Below are 20,966 nucleotides of genomic sequence, written 5' to 3'. Positions count from 1 at the left end.
ATAATCATCAATAGAATGATAAAGTTAAGAGAAAACAAAGGCATTTGGTTGATACAGGTTTAACCTTGCTATCATAGGCTCATTTACCCTTATCTTTTTGGTGGTTGGCTATTCAAGTTGTTGCCTTTCTTCCTAATAAGCTTATTCACCCTATCAAGTTCTGTTCAAAGAATCAATTGATTACTCCTTCCTGAAGACTTTTGGGTGGCATGTTTCCTATATATAAGGCCTTATAATAGACACAAGCTGAGTTTCCATACACAAAAATGTATCTTCATTGGGTATAGTTTGGAACATGAAGGTTATAAATGTCTAAATTCATTTGGTCAAATCTTCATTTTAGCTAGTGTCAATTTTAATAAAGGTAAGTTTTCTCTCAAAGACAATCCTCACTTCCTTCAAAAAAGATAATCTACCAATGAGTCAAATTCTCTTTGCCAAAATATCTGAAATAACTTATTTTTTCCTACAAATGAAGTAAGGGATACCTCTATTGCTAGTCATTCAAATACTGCTAATAAAAGTTTTTTGGTCTTAATTTTGACAAAATAGAAGTCATGAGTAATACTCAAACCATAACTTATCATTTACCCTTTACTGTTCTAAAATTTCCACAACTTTAATCATAAACAAACCTACCTCATATTCAAATTTGAAATCTTGTACTAAACCTAAAGAAAAACCAAATTTGGACCTAAAATCTTATTCTCAGTTTATGAAACAATTGCTTGAAAAGGTTAACTTGGACACACATTCCTTAGGTAGCTTATCCGTAATTCATCTGGAGGTTGTTCTGCCAATTGAAACTAATCAATGGTCTATTGAGAAAGTCTCGAATGACACCTGTGGTCTTTAGACATCAAATGGTAACTAGGTCGAAGACTAGTTCATTGCCTCCACCAAGAGTGTTCATTAATAATCTAGTGAGTTAGGATTTGGTGGAACCAAAGAGTGTTGCAGAAGCATTGAGCAAACCGCACAAGTTTCAAGTAACGAGTAATGAATTATGGCTTTGCAAAAGAATCATACATGGGAGTTAGTTCTACAACAACCAAATATGAACATAATATATCATAAATGGGTGTTTAAAACCAAGTTAAAGGCTTATGGTTCCTTGCAAAATTTAAGACTAGGTTGGTTGCAAAGGGGTTTCCACAAACCTTGGAATTAATTATTTCGATACCTTTAGTCTAGTGGTAAAGCCTGTTACTTTAGGGATTATTTTCACTCTAGATATCACATATGAATGGCCAATACATCAAGTAGATGTTAACTATGCTTTCTTGAATAAAGTGTTGAAGGAAGAAGAGTACATGAGATAACTTAAAGGATTTGTTGATCTTGATAAACCTAGTCATATTTGCAAATTGGCAAAATCATTGTATGGCCTCAAGCAAGCCCCAAGGACCTGGAATAGCTGAAAATGAGTTAATGTTAAAAGGTTTAAAAATTCAATGGCAAATACTAGCTTATTTGTGTACATGAATGAAGAAGTGACAATGTCTAAACTAATGTATGAAGAAGACATGTTGGTAAAGACTAATATGAGTGATGCCAATTCTTCTACCACACTGACGGTTCTTGGGCTAAAGCTTAGGCCAAATGATCATGAGATGTTTGAAAGGCTAACAGTGTATAAAAGTACCATTGGGGCGTTATAGTACTTATTAATGACCAGACCTAACTTGTCCTTTGCTCTTAACAAACTTAGTCAGTTTTTGAAATCTCCAACAAGGTTGCAATGGCAAGCTTGTAAGAGGATTTTGAGATATGAGAAAGGAACTTTAGATTATGAGTTGGTGTTTAAACTTGCTGCAATTTTGTCCATGGAAGCATATGTATATGTGGATTGGGTAGGAAATCTAAGCGATAGGAGGTTAACAAATGCCTTCTGTATTTTCTCTGGAGGTACTTTAGTGTAATAGAGCTCAAGGAAACAAAAAATGGTGGCTTTGTCTTTAACTGAGACAGAATATAGAGGGTTGAGTCAAGTATTTATAGAGTTGGCTTAGATTAGAAGCTTGCTGATTGAATTAAAAGTTGAGTGCATTAATAAACCTGTGGTTTGGTGTAACAATCATGGAGCATCAACATTAGCTTTGTATCTTATTGCATGGAAAAACTAAACATATGGAGTTGGATGTTCATTTCATTAGAGAGCAAGTAGTAGCGAAACATTTGAAAGTGCAATTTGTGCCATCTGAGTGTCAAGTAGCAATTGTACTAACAAAACCTTTGTCATTAAATCGATTTTATGTGTTAAGAAGTGAAGCATTAACATTTATCAAAGGAAAAAGGAGTGAAAAAATGTGTGCTGCAAGGAGAAAAGGAAGAAGAGAAAGTTCAGAAAAATGAAACTCTAACATGTCAGCTCATAAACAAAATTGAGGCTAAAGTTGGTAGAAAGAAAAGATACTAAGTTTCAATCATTTGGTCGATGTTGCAACAGAAAAAGAGAAAGAAGATTAGCAATAAGGGAAGATTTTAATGCATTGTTAACTAATATTTGTGTTGGAGTTAATATTGAGGGAAGATGTTGAATTTTAGTCAGTCTTCCAAGTATTGTGATAAGAAAAGGAGGAGTGTTAATATTGAGGGAAGATCTTATTTTGTTATTAGTTGATGATGTTTTTATAGTATTAGATTCTGGGCAAATCAAAGATTACATCTTTGATTTGAGGGAAGATGTTAAACCAACACTATAAAATCAATGAGTTTTAAGAGTTTAATGAAACGGTGCTTGCCAGAGTTGAGTAGTGCAGTGTCATTTCATTCAGAAGAAAAGAAGTTGTTGTAGTTTGAACAGTAAGAAGGGAAATTTTTTTGACAAGGGCACTATTCTATTGACTGAAATGAAAGAGTTTAGTTCATGAAGAAGTGATCCAATGGTAGAAGAGTATAGTGAGGTCATTGTCAGAAGAATTAATCAATGGTGGAGATAACATTTGATAGCTATCAGCAATTGTCAGTTTGTAGTGTGTTTTCTTCTTTTTGTATAAAATAGAGAACTTATATGAATCTTGTGTAATTCTTTATTCTCAATCTAATAAAACTAAAGGTATGTGAGATCCATTTGTTTGTCATGGACAATCTTATGTCAATTAAATGACATAAGTAATGACTTTGTTTATTATGGATAATCATGTTAATTGGATTGATAATTGAATGTTATAAATCTTTGGACTATTTTATTTTTAAAATAGTGGCCACTTTAAAATTAAAATCTTAATTATCCGGGAGTCAAAAAATTGTTTTTCTTTTTTTCAAATAAATTAAAAAATAATAATAATTAATGTTAACCAAATGGAAGAATGTTAGACATTTCATAATGTAGGTTAACATTAATTATGATTTTAGTTTAATAAAATCGGATAATTTAATAGTCCAATAACAATTTATAAATGTGTTTGAGTAATTAATAAAGATAAATCAAAAACACTTAAAAGTTATAATTTGGGTGAATAACATCAATATGAGTTTTAAGGTTTATTAGATCTTTGATGAGAGAGTCAATTAATCTATTATATATTGGTTAGGTCTCTACTCAAAAATCATATGCAGTATAGTTTATCCCATTAAAAATTGTCATTTAAAAAGGTTTTTGAAACATTAGAGCAGTTACATCGAGAAGGAATCTCGATAGTTAATCTTGGCAGCTTTATATATTCAAATTATATGGAGTTGCAGATATTTTTATACTCCTAAAAAATTTAATTTAATATTTTATAATTTATATGTATAGATCTTGTGAATTAGAATGGTATGATTTTACTTAGTTCATCCATTATAAATCTTACAAGAATGCCTCATGAGTCAAAACTCTATGCCTCTTGAAATATGGTTTGGCCATGAATAACATTTCCGAATTTTCCCATATCGTTAAGCTGCTTGTAGACCCCAACAAATCTTCCTTCAGAATCTAAGGGGTTTCACCACTTTTGGACGATATTCTTCCTGTTGGCTATTTAACAATATTAAAATCCCCTGGTTCAAGTAAGGAAGCACTACAAAGCATATAAAGCAACATGAAGATTGAACAAAAACACTTTGCATCTCATCAAATATTATTCTGCTAGCTTCTTTTTTTTCTTTAATTGTCCGAGGCTGCTTATGTCACAAAATTGGAACGTCAGATCTTCCACTTCTGTTTTTTTTTTTTTTTTTTTTTCAATTTCCTGAAATAGAAAATGAAATGCTCTGATGTTACAAGAAAACAAATTACCAGATATTAACCGATTAGAGGTGAGGGTCTCAACTGCCACCAATCTCTGTACTACAAAATGTCAGATACACATAAAAGCAAGAGAAGGATAACCACAAATCTCACTATATCAAAGCAGTAGATTTTATTGCTTTTTATCATAGATTTCATTAGACGTTAATTCCACACTCCAACTTAACCTGGAATCCTGAAACAGCATTCAGGACAAATCTTTTGGAAGAAGAAAATGAAGGAGGAAAAAAGTTGAAAAAAAGAACAAACAAATATATACTTGTTAACTAGGGAATTGGCTGCAGTAATGAAGAACGTGTTATGTGCATGGATTAAAGTTAATTAATGTTTCAGGTGTAGGATTCCCGGGACTAACCTTTTATACAGTAAAGGTAGAAGATTTAGTTCCCTGGATCATCGCTCAAATCTTATCTGGAATTTTATTTCTTTGGTCGTACTCTTTGTTTAAAACCAAGTTGGAAGTAAGGTAGCACGTTCTGTGACCCTTTGTTCCATTTATTGAACTATATATACCACTTAGAGAGGTAAACCAATGCACACCAAAGGCTTTCTCTCATCCCGTCTTCTACTTTCCATCACCTAAAACATCTTACCAAATCAATGGAGATTGTACCACACAAAACGCAACTCAGGGAACGCCATATGTTCTCAACCTCAGATGACATTACAATGATGAGGCAAGTTCAGGCCACTCATGCTCCTGATGGCCGTGAATTTGCTGTCAAACCTCTTCTTTACATCATTGAGGACATCTTTCGTCGTGCCATCCCTGCTATCCCTGCTATCCCTGGCTTTGATCAGGTGTAAATCTTGTCTCTTGCATTCATATGCTACTAATTTTACATTTACCGCCTGGCTGATTGATTTTATGACTAAGCAGGGAACGCAAACACAACTAGATGTATTGGATGACAAGACTTTCCAGGCTGGATTTTTCGACATGCTTGATCTGTTGTCATTCACCATCAATAAAATTTCCTGCGAGGTTCTGAAGTTTCACCTATTCTTCATTGTGTTAGCTTGGAAACAAAAACTAATTTATTCTTTGTTTATTCAGATATCCTGCAAATGTTCTGGTGGTGGTGATGCACATGCAACAACTTTGGGAATATTCAACGTTCTTACAAGCTACTCTTGGGATGCTAAAGTGGTGCTAGCTTTGACTGCATTTGCATTGATCTACGGGGAATTCTGGGTGGTGGCACAACTTTACCCGACCAACTCACTAGCCAAATCAGTTTCACTCCTCAAGCAACTGCCCGAGATACTAGAACGCTTCGACACACTGAAACCAAAGTTTGAAGCACTTAGCAACCTCATCAACTCCATGCTAGATGTAACCAAATGCATTGTTGAATTCAAAGAGCTTCCATCACAGTACATTAGCCCTGACACGCCAGAAATGTTAACTGCCACTGCCCACATTCCTACTGCCGTTTACTGGACCATCCGCAGCATTGTGGCTTGCGCATCACAAATTATGGGCCTCGTTGGCATGGGTTTTGAGTATGTTTCTGTTTATCCTTACCATTCCATCTGTTCTCAGTTTAATAAAATAAACTAAAGCGGCCAAAATTTTACTATCGACTCTCTTGGCTCTTATCAGGTTCATAACATCAACAACTGAGGCATGGGAATTATCAAGCTTAGCCCACAAAGTCAAGAGCATACACAGCCATCTTAACAAGCAGCTCAATCTCTGTTATCAACTGATTGGTGAGTCTTTATGGAAAAGAAGTAAAATAATTTCCATGTATGTAATTTGATTATATGCATAAACAGATACTAATAATGTTAGTGTGGATGAGATGCAGATGATAAAAGGCATATTGAAGCATATCAAACACTTGTACGACTGATGGAACAACCCCACATGGATAACATGAAGATCCTGAGGGCACTGATTTATGCCAAGGACGATCAAATGCCACTTCTCGAGGGTGCAACCAAGAGAACGGTCTGCTAATTCCCCTTATTTTATTCATTTTTTAGTAAACAAATGATACTTTAAGATTGAGGAGAATCGAAATAATGCATAATTCATTATGATATAAACAGGCGAACCTCGAAGTGCTGAGGAGGAAAAATGTTCTGCTCCTGATTTCAGACTTGGACGTGTCCAATGAAGAGATATTCATGTTAAAGGAAATGTATCGAGAGTCACGTCAGAACCAACCAAGGATGGAGAGTCAGTTTGAGGTGGTGTGGATCCCAGTTGTGGATAGGTCAACTCCATGGTCCCAGGATAAGCAAAAACGATTTGAGAGTCTCCAGAATTCAATGCCGTGGTACTCTGTATATAACCATACAATGATTGACCGAGCTGTGATCAAATACATCAAAGAAGTGTGGCAGTTCAAGAAGAAGGCCATTCTTGTTGTCTTAGACCCACAAGGCAAAGTGGTCAACAACAATGCCCTCCACATGCTCTGGATTTGGGGAAGCCTTGCATTCCCCTTCACTAGCACTAGGGAGGAAGCTCTTTGGAAGGATGAATCTTGGAGACTCGAGTTGTTAGCAGTACCTGTGGATGAATCTATCCCTCTTTGGGTATGTATATTATTACATCTTACATAAATTTATGCTCAATTTTATTGTGTTGAATAATCATATTTTTTGTTGGGGGGCAATTTCAGATTGAAGATAAAAAGGTCATATGCTTGTATGGTGGAGAAAACATAGAATGGATAAGGAAATTCACAACAATCGCAAAGGCAGTTGGACTAGCTGCACAGATTCCATTGGAGATGCTATACGTTGGGAAGAACAACACCAGAGAGAAAATAAAGAGAAACATCAAAACCATTAATGAGCAGAATCTTAGCAACACACTGCAAGACTGGGAACTGGTGTGGTTCTTCTGGGTGCGGTTGGAGAGTATGTGGCACTCCAAAATGCAACATGGAAAGAGTGTGGAAAATGATCCTATAATGCAGGAGATAGTAACAATGCTTAGCTTTGATGCGAGTGATCAAGGATGGGCTTTGTTTTGTCAGGGAAAAGACATGGCCAAGGGCAAGGGTGAAACAATTCTGCAAACTCTTACGGACTTTGATTTATGGAAATCAACTGTGCCGGAAAAAGGTTTTGTGCCTGCAATGAATGATCATCTGACGGGAACCCGACCTCCTCATCATTGCAACCGTCTTATACTTCCAGGGACAACGGGTACAATTTCAGCAAAGGTTGTTTGTGCTGAATGCGGTCGTCCCATGGAGAAGTTCATCATGTACCGCTGCTGCGACGATTAAGGAAATTATACAATCTGCGGATGGAGCATATCATATATAATATCTTTATTAAAGACTGGGTTTAGGATTGAATAAGTAATGCTACTATTTGCTGCTGCTTCTGTGTCTCGCATGTGTGCTTCTTGTAATGACCCAATATATTGGTCATCTGCTACCCCTTTCATCCATGCAATAAAATATAATGTTTTTTTTATCATATCGGATCCCATCTATTGAGCTTCATCTTGAAAGAAACTTTTGATTTAACTATTTTCTTGTGCCAGATTTCATCTTTGGAATTTATACTTAACGCCTAATTCGCATATTCAATCAAAAATATTTTTAGTTTTTTCTTTAGAACTTGTTCAAATATCCAGTAATATTACAAGCAATCATTTGCAATTTGAATGGACACCAATAAATAAACCAAAAATTAGGGGGTTTATAAAAAATAATGCTACCACGGACTTTTATACACATAACTATAAGACTCAACTTCTTAAAAAGGAAGTCCCATATATGTACTCATTTTTCAATCATTCTCTACATACTGCTAAAATCACAAGAGCAATCATTGATAAAATTTCTCACCAAAATCCAGATAGCTTGAGGTTCATACAATTTGGAATGAATGTTTTTTCTTCACCATACTCCTGCATTTTCAAGTCCTTCGTCACACTTCTTCGTTGGTTGTCACACTTCCTTCTTGTTCGGTTTACTTTCCTTTTCAAGTGTTTTTGAATCACTAAGATGGGACAGATAGTAATGACAGTAGTTTTTGTGCTAATAATGTTACACGGACGTATTTTTAAATATATAAATAAATACATATATAATATATATCACTGTATGATTAAATTTTTTAATATATTTAATTCAAAATCATTTAATCATTTGATAATATAATTAAATATATACTCATTTATGTATTTAAAATAGGTACGTATAGTTTTATTGAATACAATATGAAACTATACGTACTCACTTTTGAGTACACAAATAAGTATATACTTAATATGTGTCACTAAGTGATTAAATGACTTTGAATTAAAGATAAAATAACACTCAATCATATGATAATATATCATATGTGTACTTTTTTCACTTAATGATACACATCAAATAGGTACATATTTGATGTGTACCTATTTATGTACTTAAAGTAGATATACATAGTTTTATTACTTTTGAAAATACAAATGAAAACTATACGTACTCACTTTTAAGTACACAAATAGGTACATATTCGATATGTGTCATTAAATGAATGGTGGTTTTAAATTAAAAATAAAGTAACATTCAATCACATAATGATACATTATGTGTATATTTATTTGTATACTCAAAGATAAGCATGCATAACATTGCGTGCAAAACAAAGTCATCTTTGATCACTCACATCAAAAGCTCAAAAATAGTTACGCATAACATTACTTGCAAAACAAAGTCATCTTTGATCAGTCACATCAAAGGTAAGCATTGTCACTATTTCTTGCATTAAAGGATCATTTTCCACACTCTTTCCATATTAAACAATGTTATACGTATCAACTTTAGACACATAAATAAATATACATTTAACATCCCTGATTCAATAGCATAGTTTTGCTTTTGAGCTTTATAACTTAAAATACATATTGATAGTTTGAGAAGTTCACAAGTTATTTAATTAGTCAAATCTTTTCATCCATAACCAATATGGTATACACAAACACAGTACAAATAGACCCAACATCTTTTTTATTTGTTTTATCAATGTGAGATTTGTCTAAAAGTGTCATATGTATCATTATGTGATTATATGTTACTTTATATTTTATCTTTAATTTAAAATCATTCAATCATTTGATATATAAATGCATACATATTTGTATACAATTAATTTTATTATTGTTTTGTCAGGAAAAGACATGACCAAGGGTGAAACCATTGTGCGAACTTTAATAGATTTTGATTCATGTAAGTCAAATGTGTACTCAAAGGGTTTTGTGCGTGCACTAAATGATCGTCTTAAGGAAGTTCAAACCACATATCATTGCATCCGTCTTATCCTTTCAAGCAAGGTTTTCAAAATCAGACTAAACCAATCAGTTCAAAGAGTCGAATATCATTCCAAGTCCGATGCGGTTTACACTAAAATCTGATTTATATATTGACTCGATCAAATCTAGTCAAAATCAATAAATTGGCCAAACCAGGCAAACCCTGTTAAAACTAAGTTTGACCAAGTCAATGCCCTAAATCCCTAACTAGATTAACTTAAAAAACATTCCCAAAATAACAACTGCTCAATGCACTCAATCATTTCTTTCATGGTTTTGCACCTAACACAGCCCACTCAATCCCTCTTATTTTTACCAGCTAAGCTTCAATTTTGGGAGATTTTGTTGATGTTGTTACAGGTTTTTCAATCTCCTATTTCACGGTTTCACCTAACACAACCCACTCAAGCTTCTCTTTTTTTATTGCCCTGTTGTAAGTATCTGTTTTGCCCATGCTCATGTAATTTTATTTGCTATTTTTGGGATTACTTCTTGTAATAATATATAATGTAATTTTCATATAATATGCCATGCTTCACCCAGGCATGGTTCCATCTTGGCTCGTGCCATCCATTGAACTTAATTCTGAAATAAGACTTTTGGTAGCCAAACATAATTCATGTTTCTAATTCGTATTTTCAGTTAAAAACAATTTCAGTTTTGTTTATAGAACTTGCTCAAATATCCTGTAAGCATCATTTGTAATTTGAGAATTACGCTGCAAGAACTGTAAAATAAGATTGATTTCTGCAAATTTAGTCTAGATATCTTTATAAAAAAAATTTCTACTCCTCCTGATTGGAAACATAACTTCTCATCAAAAATACATTATTTAAACAAGCACAAACTGAAAAATGCAACCCAGATCAACCAAAGAAGAAACCATTGATTTTTTATATTTTTATGAATAATCAGACAAAACACAGACTAGAAAAGTTATAAATGTGATTAACAGAAATATACCAGGAGACAGGTAGCAACTGCGCAAGAATACGCAGAGCTGTTTAAAACTGGCAAAGATTTTTTAATCTATGCTTCGGAAACATGAACATCTCACATTAATTATCAGAGAGAGTTCACCAGTAAGAAGCAACCCAACAACGATCACTAATTGCGTTAATTAAATCACAAAAAAATAAAATAAAATAAAATAAAAATGGCACAATCCACCCACCGAACAAACTACTGCAATCAACCGTAGCCTGTATAAAACAATACAATACAATACGGCGGGAATTGAAATTGATCTACGCTTTCGTTGACACGTCCCTCAAGAATGGTAAATCAGACGAAGAACGTAACGCCTATCAAAAGCGACTACTCGGAAAATCGAACTATAGAATTATAAACCGAAGAAATAACTCAATGCCATGAAAAAACCTTTAAAAAAATAATAATAAGTTGGAGGTATAGAACTGTAATAGACAATCTTCTAAGATGCAGATCTGAACCTTGCCCTTATATAAAGGGGTGGTGGTTAGGGTTTTTCTTCTTTTGATCAGTGAAGTGCCTGTGGCCGCGCGGCCTAGGGTTTTTTAGGAGGCTTAAAAGTGGATAGAATTACAAAAATGTCATTTAAAATCCATTCTTGGGCCTAGCGGAAAGTAAGCCCATCCTTTTTGCCAAGGGTTTATAGCAAATTTTAATTTGAACTTCCGAATTGAAGATCTAATAATATAAACCATTTTCATCTTCATTCTTCTATACTTTTTAAATTTTCACATCTCTCCATCTTCACATTTTCATATTCTTTAAATGGGTTTTTTTCTTTATTTGTAATTGTTATCAAATGGATTTTTACTTGTGTTCGGCGTTCTTTTGATTTGGTAGCTTGTGTTGTGTTTTTTGTTTTTGATTACAGGCAAATGGTTTGTACAGTATAATTGTTGAAACTTAAAATCCTTTTTATTAGACTGTGGTGCAAAGAAATGTAGAAAAATTTCGTTTCCACACCTGGGATATAGGTTTTGGATTTTATGTTCATACATGGCATTTAAGATTTGGGTTTTGTTTTTTATGTATATGAATAATATCATTTGAAATTTTCATTTTTTTAGCTAATTTACTTCATCTAACTTTGGGTGTTTATAAATATGACCGGAAAAATTTGTGTGTGAAAAAAAGAAGCATTGTTTTCTGTTGGGATTTTTTAAGCAAGTATTGTTTGGTTGTCAAGAAAACTTTGAATCGAAAGTTTTCAGTAGGAATTATGGTTGTAGTTGAATGGCAAAATTTTGGACATAAACTTGTTAGGAAATTTAATAAAATATAAAAAGCTTTAGAAGAGGTTACAACAATAATGGAATGAAAAATTAATAAACTAATTAAGTTTGACGTAAAATGAATTACTTATTTTAGTATATAAATAGATATATATTTTATATGTATTATTATGTGATTGATTAATTTTAAATTAAAGATAAAATAATATTTAATTATATAATAATATATATGTATATAATATATATATATATATATATATATATATATATATATATTATATATATATACAAAATGAATTAATATAATATAATTTTTTATTAATTGGTGAAAAACAATTTAAGTCAAACGCAGGTTTGGCAGAACTTAGCCTACGTCTTGCCAAATGAGAGGCTTCTGGTTGGGTTCAGGGCAACAAAGGTGAAAGAAGCTAGAACTGACAGTTATCAAATACTGACAAGACAACACATGAAAGACTTGGATTCGCTATCTTGTAACTTAAGGTCTTCTGCATGAATTTAAATCAGTAGAATCAAATATGAAGAAAATTATCTCACAATATTGTGTCCACACCACACCAAAAAAAAAAGGGATATTAAAAAACTAGGCCATCTATATATTTTTATCATATTTTATATATATATAACAAATATATCATAAGTAATGTACAGTTTCAAAAATACCCCAATGATAAAGAAAAGTTTGAATATTGTACAATTGTCCTATTTATACATATTTTCAAAGCAGTAGAATCCCTGCAAAAGCATATAGGTATTCACCTTCTCAAATTTATTAAAAAATTTTATCTTTTTCCAAGCCTCCACCAAATTAATTGAAAGATTTTCTTCTCCCTTCCAAGCCTCCACCAAATATTTGAAGCTTCCACGATGAAGAAGACAAAGCCACCACGTGAAGAAGAAGAAGCAACCAACACAAATACCTACACCGATGAGAAGGAGAACCAACGCCAACAATGAACACTGTACCACCAATGCCGATGACATCGAATGGTTCATCCACCGAATCTTTGTCTAAATTTGGCCGATTAGGGAATAATGACACACTGAGTTTTGTGGGTTAATGTTTTCTACTTAGATTTGTTTGCTACAATTTTGTTAATGTACAATAAATTTTGGTTTTTGGTATTGGTGTATGAATAGATTTATACAAGATGAGATTTTTTTTGTGTTGATGATGTAGTTTGGGTGTATGATAATTAATTTTGATTTGGTTTTTGCTAATTTGAGAAGTTGATTCTAAAAAAATTTTGAAGATACTCTAGATATCACCTCTTATTGGGGAATACTGATAGGATATCACCCACTAGGTAGTATCCTGGATGTTGCCTACTAGGCGATATCACCTAGTAGGCAACATTGCCCAATAGGCGATCTTATCCTTTTATTTTTGCTTTTTTGAATTCTTCTATCTATTTATATTATTTATTTATTATTTTCAAATATTCTATTTCGATTTTTTTTTTAGTAATATTGATCAAAAAAATAGAAATAAAAATAAATAATAAATAAGAAAACAATTATTAAATTTCAATTTTTTTTGCTTTTTTTAGTAGTGTTGATAAAAAAATAAAATTAAAATTAAAAAACAAACAAGGCAACAATTATTCAATTTCGATTCTTTTCAGTAGTGTTGATCAAAAATTAAAAATAAAAATAAAAATAAAATAAAAAGAGAAGCCGCTAGTCGATGCAGGTTTGTGGTATTTGTTTTTCTTTTATTTGTTTTCCATTTGTATTGCAAGAGCACCAAATCAATATCCAAGATAGAGTATACAAGTTTCATGAAGCGTATAAATTTATTGCACAAATAACCGTCTGAATGAAGATTGATGTTGTTAGCATCATAAACTAGAAATTGACAATGATGTAACGAGAGATATTTCAAATGACCTGTTTTGGTCGATTTTTGGGTTTAGAGGAGACTCGCTTTAGTGTCATTCTGATGTATATTATGCTTTTCTGTCTAATTAACTGGAGGCAACATGATAGAAAACTATGGTTCCAAATAAACTGTGTGGAAGTATGTTTCTAGCTGATAGAGTTTGCACTTGTGAGTAGTCTTTTATTTGGTGATGACACATATGTTTTGCACTACATGAATTGCTTAGGAACTCTTAGATTAATGCTACAATACTTTCCAAGGCTTAGTATATCTTACAGTATCAAGATATCGAGGGTGCAGTTGATGACCAAATTTAGGGTGATAATGATGAGGATGTCATAAAGGTTGTGTTTTGTATTTAACACATTTCTTCCTTTTGGAGGTAGGCAATAGCAATGTGGTATCGAATCAAATGTTATATCTCCTTGATGATCTAGATGCATTTAGTCGATATTCATGAGGTGTGTTGTCATGGAATAAGATAGTAGAGTCCAAGTGGCAAGGTATAAATGAAAGATATGAGTACTACCTACATAAGTATGATGCATACACAAGGCCACCCTCCATTGTCAATTACCCAGTTATGGGTTTTCCTGTTGCGTTCCAAGTAACGTTTTACCATTCTAACAAATAATTGGTTAACATTTTATGTTTAGTACTAACCAACTTAATGTCATTTTTTAATACGGTTTTGGATTTATGAGACTTTGAGCATTATAATTTTCATCCATATCGTTATCATTATCTCCATCATCATTATTCACACCATACTCTTAAAAATTTATGCTTCTGCCCAATCGTATGAGTGATGATCCTTTCTTTTTGAACGATGATCCTCTCTTTCTACCATATGAACCTCTTAATCTAATTGATTGTCTCTTTCTTCAATAAAAGTTTCAGTAACAAAAAGTTTTTATCGATCCTCATAAACTTTTTGCTTTGATCATCACATACTCAAGATCATCATCATTTTTTATCTCAATTGGACCCATTGATGCATCACCCATGATAAATATGTGGACATTTGCCTGACTCTGATCAAATCTTAAGCGATTGCATATTTTGTCCACAAATCCTTTAAAATCAACATTTGTGTTAATACAGATCGGTCTCTCCTTCCCACTAACATATTTCACTACATTATCTTCACATGTAATCCAATTCCTTTCGCAACAAATAATAAATTTGGCCTTTTCCATTTTTACCTACATGTATTTGTTAAGCAAACATTCAAAGTTTCTATTGAAAAAGGAGCAAGCGAGTTGTAGGCAATCTCGAAGTAATAAGGGGATCTTGCCTATAGCCTGGATCCTATCATTATTTCTGTTCTTCCTATCATTCAGAAAAGCAAACTACAAACACCGTTTTCAATTAATATCCATGTCCCATTTAACCTACCAATCAATACTCTAACTTCTTTAACATACATATGTAACAACATTCAACAAACAAAATACGAACTAAATGTTACTGTTTATACAAATTTGCTAACTACATTACTTACTAAATCTTATGGTAAATCAACTACTTCAGTATACAATCTTTGGTTTGAAACTATTACACCAACAGATATAGAAGAAATGGGTATAAATCAATACTAACCTTGATTAGGATGAATTATCGGCATAAATTTTTAAAAATATATTTTGTTTTTCCACTGTTGAAAAAAATGTCTGTTACTTGTGTTTATAAAGATGAAGATATGGTAGTTTTGGTATTTAACTAACAAAGTGATATAATTATTTAATAGAAAAAAGTGTGGTAAAAATGTATTGGCAGACCCAAAACGTGGTTTTTTTATTTTAAATATCCCAAAAAAAATGTTCCAAAGAAATTTTTAAAGCTTCTTGGTTGAGATCAATGGGCATTTTGCTATTCTAACACTTCCTCTCATGATTGTTAGTATATTATAAAAATATGAATAAAGTCTCACCATTAAATTTTATATAACATACATAACCATTATGAATATGTGAGGTATAACATTCATATTAAACAAATTCTTCAATTAAAAATTGACAAATTTTACATTCATATTGAAAAAGTTTAGTTACAATGGTTGTTTAAAAAGATTTGCATTTTTTTTATTGTAACTTTATTATTAGGGGACCACGACTTCACCCAACAATCATATTTCTTTCATGTTTCAATTAAAGGCTTTAAAGCTTCCATCTTTTTATTAAAAGAATGAAGAATGAGACAAAAGCAAACATTTCTTTTCTCATGTGTTGGGTTGTTGGCACATATAATATAATTCTTTTGTCCTTGTATGATTATTGTAAGCATTTAACATGTACATAAAGCAAAAAAATGAATTAATTTACCTTTATGCACTATTTAATAACTTACAAAATGTTTAATACTTTTCGAATTAGGGATTTGGAAAGTAAAGTTATTGAATAGAGACAACAAATAGTAGAGTGTTGTTAACATGTTTATCAATTTAAGTTAAGATAAATTTTAAAAAATTAAAAAATTTAAATTAATAAAATAATTTTTTAAACTAGTTTTATTTGTATCCAATTCGGTGACCCATTTTTGAATTTGACCCGCTCAATTTAGTCTAAAAATATGTATCGATTTATATCATTAATTTTACTGATACAAACCAATACATATCGTATAATATGATATGTACACCATATTGTATAGTATAATATGTATATTATGTTGTATCAATTTTCAATATACCTTAAAATACATACATTTTTTATCTATATTATATCATATCATACCGTATGATAAAATTTTATCTTATTTTACCCCCCAATAAACCTTAAAAATAAACTATTTGTCAAGTTTTAAAAAATGACATTTCACCCCTAGAGTTTAGTTTTCAAACTTCAGTGTCATCGTCGGTGACCTCTCCTTCTCAACATTTTCTCTCCCTCCAACGATCTCATTTCTCTCTTCTAGACGTTCAATCGGTATCAATTTAAGCCAAGAAGATGAAGATCTCATCTTCCTTGTCTTCTTCTAAGAAGACGATTGTTTTTCCAAATGAAGAGAAGATCTTCGTCTTTGTCTAGAAAGACAATGAGCCTCGTCTTCTCAACGAAACTCTTTGTCTTCCCAACTTTAATCAACATCGATCGAATGTCTAGGTGAAAAGACAGAAATTGTTAGAGGGAAATGCCATCGACGATGGCCTCAAAGTTTGAAAACTAAATACTAGGGGGAAATGTCATTTTTTAAAACTTGATTTAGGGGTGAAATAGTTTATTTTTAGGGTTTGTAGGGGGAAATGAGATAAAATTTAAGTTCATTTTTAATATTACATATGAAATAACGATTTTGCTCTTAAAACTAACATACTTAAGTGTTTATGAGTAGGCAAAAGAAATTTTTAAAATTAAAAAATAAAAACTTGGGAAAACATGATACTTTGAGTTAGAATAAGTCCTTTGGCTTTAAAAAAAATCACAAACGTTATAAGTGCAAAATAATAATTTTAGCATTCATTAATGACGAAAAAAATTAAAAAAATAACTTCTTTACAAATCATACTCAAACATTTTAAACATAATAATTTAACTCTTAAAAGGTTTAAAAATTTACAAATCAATCCTTGAAATCTTTTGAAAAACCTAGCCCTGATACCAACCTTAAAAAATTATCATATTCACCCCATACTTTGGAAATAATATTATGACCATAATAGTTTATAATATGATATTTATACCGCTAATTTATTATGTTTTAGTCTTTTTTTAAGAATATAGTTGTCATTTTTTAAACTATTGATAAATATATTGAAATTTAAAAAATTTAAAAAGCACTCCACACTTTTTTTATTTCCAAAAAGCCTTTGAAAAAATTCTTAAAAATATACAATTCTCCTCTAAATATATGATTATTTGTCGTTGACATCTTTATCTATATTTCTATTCATACAATTATGTATCATTGAGAAATAAGTGAGTTTTTATATAATTTTAATGTTTGAATGGTTTATATTTAATTTTTATAAATTTTGGGTTATATTATAATCTAAAAAATAAGGCAGTAAGGATAAAATAATAATTTTATTTTCTAACACCATGTTAAGTTATTTTTTATTAATAGAATTTGATTTTGGATAAGAAAATAATATTTATATTTTATAAGTCTGAAAAAGGTTTTTGGCCAATCCTGGTAGGAAAATGTGTTTTTTTTTTTAATTACTTTAAAAAAAAAAAACTTATAATTACCTTGAATTTATTATAATTCCAAAATCATAACGACTTTCCCTTTTGCTCCGCGGTTGTAAAAAACTGATAAAAGCCATGAATGGCGGTTTGAGTTTGACCGTTCTAACAAGATCTTAGTCCAAATCGAACTCAATCAACTAGAAATCCTCTCAGTTGCTAACAGGAAGTTGTTTATGGATCTGAATTCATTCAGGCGAAGATCTTCTCCCTCCAACTCTACAGATCAACGTCTCCTTGATTTCGAACCACCTCCTTCGAAGAGATTCTGGTTCTCTTCTATGAAGCTTACCAGGATTTTGGCTGCTTGTTTGGTACCTCTTCCGCTCCTCATCACCCTCTCCTTGATCTTCCGTCACCAGCCGTTCGATCAGATCATAGGATTCGCTGACGCCAGAGTTTTGGTTGCTGAACCTCAACTAAATATCTCCACTTCGGTGAATGCAGGTTAGAAAAACTCTCTTCCCTTGTTAAACTTTTCTTTTAAATGCTCGTATATGTTACGTTAAATGTTAATAGTTGGAGCTATAAAATGTGATGCAAATTTGGCATTCTTACTAAAGCCAAAGTGAATTTAGCACGTTAGTGAACTGCAAACTAAATTAAAGTTAATGAAATGAAATTTGTTATATAATGAGATCTTGCTTATTGTAGTTGTAGAACTTAGTAGTCTGAGTTTAATTTGAAATAATTTAGAACTTGTATGGATATGTGATAGCTTTTGTTAAAAACCGTCCATTATAGGACATTCTATGGTTCTGCTTTTCATTTACTTTTTTCTAGCTCAATCTAAGTGAGAAGCATAGGGTTCTCAAGAACGGTAGCTGAAATTAGTCAAAATCAGCATTTAATATCTCTGTTAAATCCTCTGTTTCATTTTCTTTCTGCATTCTGAGTTTTGAGAGATATATCTATCTGTGCAAGTTTTTAGACTATCAGTGATCTTATTGTATTTAATGTTTGTTTAGTTTACCATGTTCTAATCTCTTTCCAATCCATAGGTTCGGTTGATGATCACTTTAAAGCTGCTGACCTGCTGGAAGACAAATTGCTTGGTGGACTTCTTGCTGATGGGTTTGATGCAGCTTCTTGCCTAAGCAGATACCAGTCATGTTTGTATCGCAAAACATCACCCCATAAGCCTTCTCCTTATCTACTTTCTAAACTTAGAAACTACGAAGATCTTCATAGACGCTGTGGACCTTATACACTCTCCTTTAATAAAACCCTGGAACAACTTAAGTCTAGTCATAGTATTGGCTCAACAGATTGTAAATATGTTGTGTGGATATCTTTTAGTGGCTTGGGAAACAGGATTCTAACGCTAGCTTCAGCATTTCTTTATGCTCTTCTTACAAACCGAGTCCTTCTTGTTGATCCAGGAAAGGACATGGCTGATCTCTTCTGTGAGCCATTTCCAGATAAATCATGGTTGCTACCCCAGGATTTTCCTATCACCCCTAAGTTCAAGGACTTCAATCAGGACTCTCCTCACTGTTTTGGAAAAATGCTGAAGAATAACATCATTAACACTTCAACAGAATTAGTGCCATCCTATTTATATCTCCATCTTGCTCACGATTATGGAGATCATGATAAACTCTTTTTCTGTGATGAAAATCAGGCATTTTTGGCAAAAGTTCCCTGGTTGATTATGAAAACAAACAACTATTTTGTGCCTTCACTCTTTCTGATCCAATCTTTTGAGCATGAACTTGGTAGACTATTTCCTGAGAAAGGAACTGTTTTCCACCACTTGGGTCGGTATCTTTTCCACCCCTCGAACCATGTATGGGGCCTAATCACAAGGTACTATCAAGCTTACTTAGCCAAGGCTGATGAGAGGCTTGGAATTCAAATTAGAGTTTTTGATAGTGATGTTGGTCCATATAAACATGTAATCGATCAAATTCTTGCCTGTATTCTGAATGAGAAGTTGCTGCCCAAAGTCAACATGCAAGAATCTGTTGTCAGTCTATCAGAAAAGCCTAAATTGAAGGCTGTTCTAATGACATCTTTGAACTCTGGATACTATGAGATCATGAGAAACATGTACTGGGAACATCCGACTGTTTCTGGTGATTTTGTTGGGTTTTATCAGCCAAGTCATGAAGAGTATCAACAGACAGAGAAAGGGTTGCACAACAGGAAGGCCTGGGCCGAAATGTATCTCCTCAGTTTGACTGATGTGTTGGTCACAAGCTCATGGTCTACATTTGGCTATGTAGCTCAGGGTCTTGGAGGTTTGAGGCCATGGATCCTCTACAAGCCTGAAAATAGGACAGCTCCAGACCCACCTTGTCAAAGGGCAATGTCAATGGAGCCTTGCTTTCACGCTCCTCCCTTTTATGATTGCAAGGCCAAAAAAGGAATTGATACAGGTTTAGTTGTTCCCCATGTGAAACATTGTGAAGATATGAGTTGGGGTCTTAAGGTGGTAGATGGTCATGATGAGCTATAATCACCCGTTGTTGCTGAAGTTCCTTAGGATTCTGGATAAAATAGATTAATTTTCAATTGGAGGTCAGTGATAGTGCTAGTTATTCATTAATTTGCAGTTGTTTATTTCTCTTTTGGCTCTGAGATGTTTCAAACAGAGTTCAGTGTCTACTACCAGACTGGGAATGCCATAGTAGAACTGTTCTTTTTCATAGTTATTTAACATCCACTGGAACTGTGTGTGTGTGTGTGTGTATATAGTTGTGCTTTGGATAGGAACCTTCTGATTATGCATAAATCTATATAAATATAGGGATATCAGATGCATCAAAAAGGAATCCATTTGAAAAACATAAGAAATCAAAAAGTTAACTGATAAATATAGCAGCAAGGCCAACTGAAAATGGGCAAGTGTTTTTTTTTCATAAGATCATTTAAGTGGCAACTTCATATTTTGGATCATTTAAGTGTCTATGTTTTGGATTGCTTCAAGGGGTCTTTTGTCCTGGTTATGTGAACTCAAGGTTCGTCAGTCGTATTGAGTTTCAACCTGTTCGTAAGGCGTCTAAAATTTCCACGATTATATGGCTTAATCCTGTTTTACATGAGCTTAAAACTGACAGTTTAGCAGAAAGTAACCAAGGGCCAACAACTTGTGGACTGGTTTCTGAAAATACTGGGGTGACTTATGGGTTGAATTTGCAGTTAGTTT

At 32.6% G+C, this 20,966-nt stretch overlaps 2 protein-coding genes and 1 non-coding gene across 3 annotated transcripts; 2 read left to right on the top strand and 1 right to left on the bottom strand.

Annotated features, from left to right (window-relative positions):
* The first annotated feature begins 4,777 nt into the window (after window positions 1-4,777).
* LOC123215910 (protein SIEVE ELEMENT OCCLUSION B-like) lies at window positions 4,778-7,681 on the top strand. The gene is made up of 7 exons (XM_044636207.1): window positions 4,778-5,035; window positions 5,115-5,219; window positions 5,292-5,740; window positions 5,841-5,950; window positions 6,049-6,191; window positions 6,293-6,784; window positions 6,871-7,681. Exons 1-7 carry the CDS (start codon window positions 4,835-4,837, stop codon window positions 7,483-7,485), a joined length of 2,115 nt encoding a protein of 704 aa, XP_044492142.1. The 5' UTR covers window positions 4,778-4,834; the 3' UTR covers window positions 7,486-7,681.
* Window positions 7,682-10,461: 2,780 nt separating this feature from the next.
* Window positions 10,462-10,600, bottom strand: LOC123217831. The gene has a single exon (XR_006502566.1). It is a non-coding gene; the product is annotated as a small nucleolar RNA snoR137 (small nucleolar RNA).
* Window positions 10,601-17,839: 7,239 nt separating this feature from the next.
* LOC123217745 (galactoside 2-alpha-L-fucosyltransferase-like) lies at window positions 17,840-20,491 on the top strand. Its single transcript, XM_044638865.1, has 2 exons — window positions 17,840-18,262; window positions 18,817-20,491. Exons 1-2 carry the CDS (start codon window positions 17,992-17,994, stop codon window positions 20,274-20,276), a joined length of 1,731 nt encoding a protein of 576 aa, XP_044494800.1. The 5' UTR covers window positions 17,840-17,991; the 3' UTR covers window positions 20,277-20,491.
* Window positions 20,492-20,966: the final 475 nt, after the last annotated feature.

This window comes from Mangifera indica, chromosome 5, assembly GCF_011075055.1.
Source record: "Mangifera indica cultivar Alphonso chromosome 5, CATAS_Mindica_2.1, whole genome shotgun sequence".
NCBI lineage: Eukaryota > Viridiplantae > Streptophyta > Magnoliopsida > Sapindales > Anacardiaceae > Mangifera > Mangifera indica.
The sequence above is the reverse complement of the archived record's forward strand: the minus strand, read 5'-3'. Positions and strand labels throughout refer to the sequence as shown.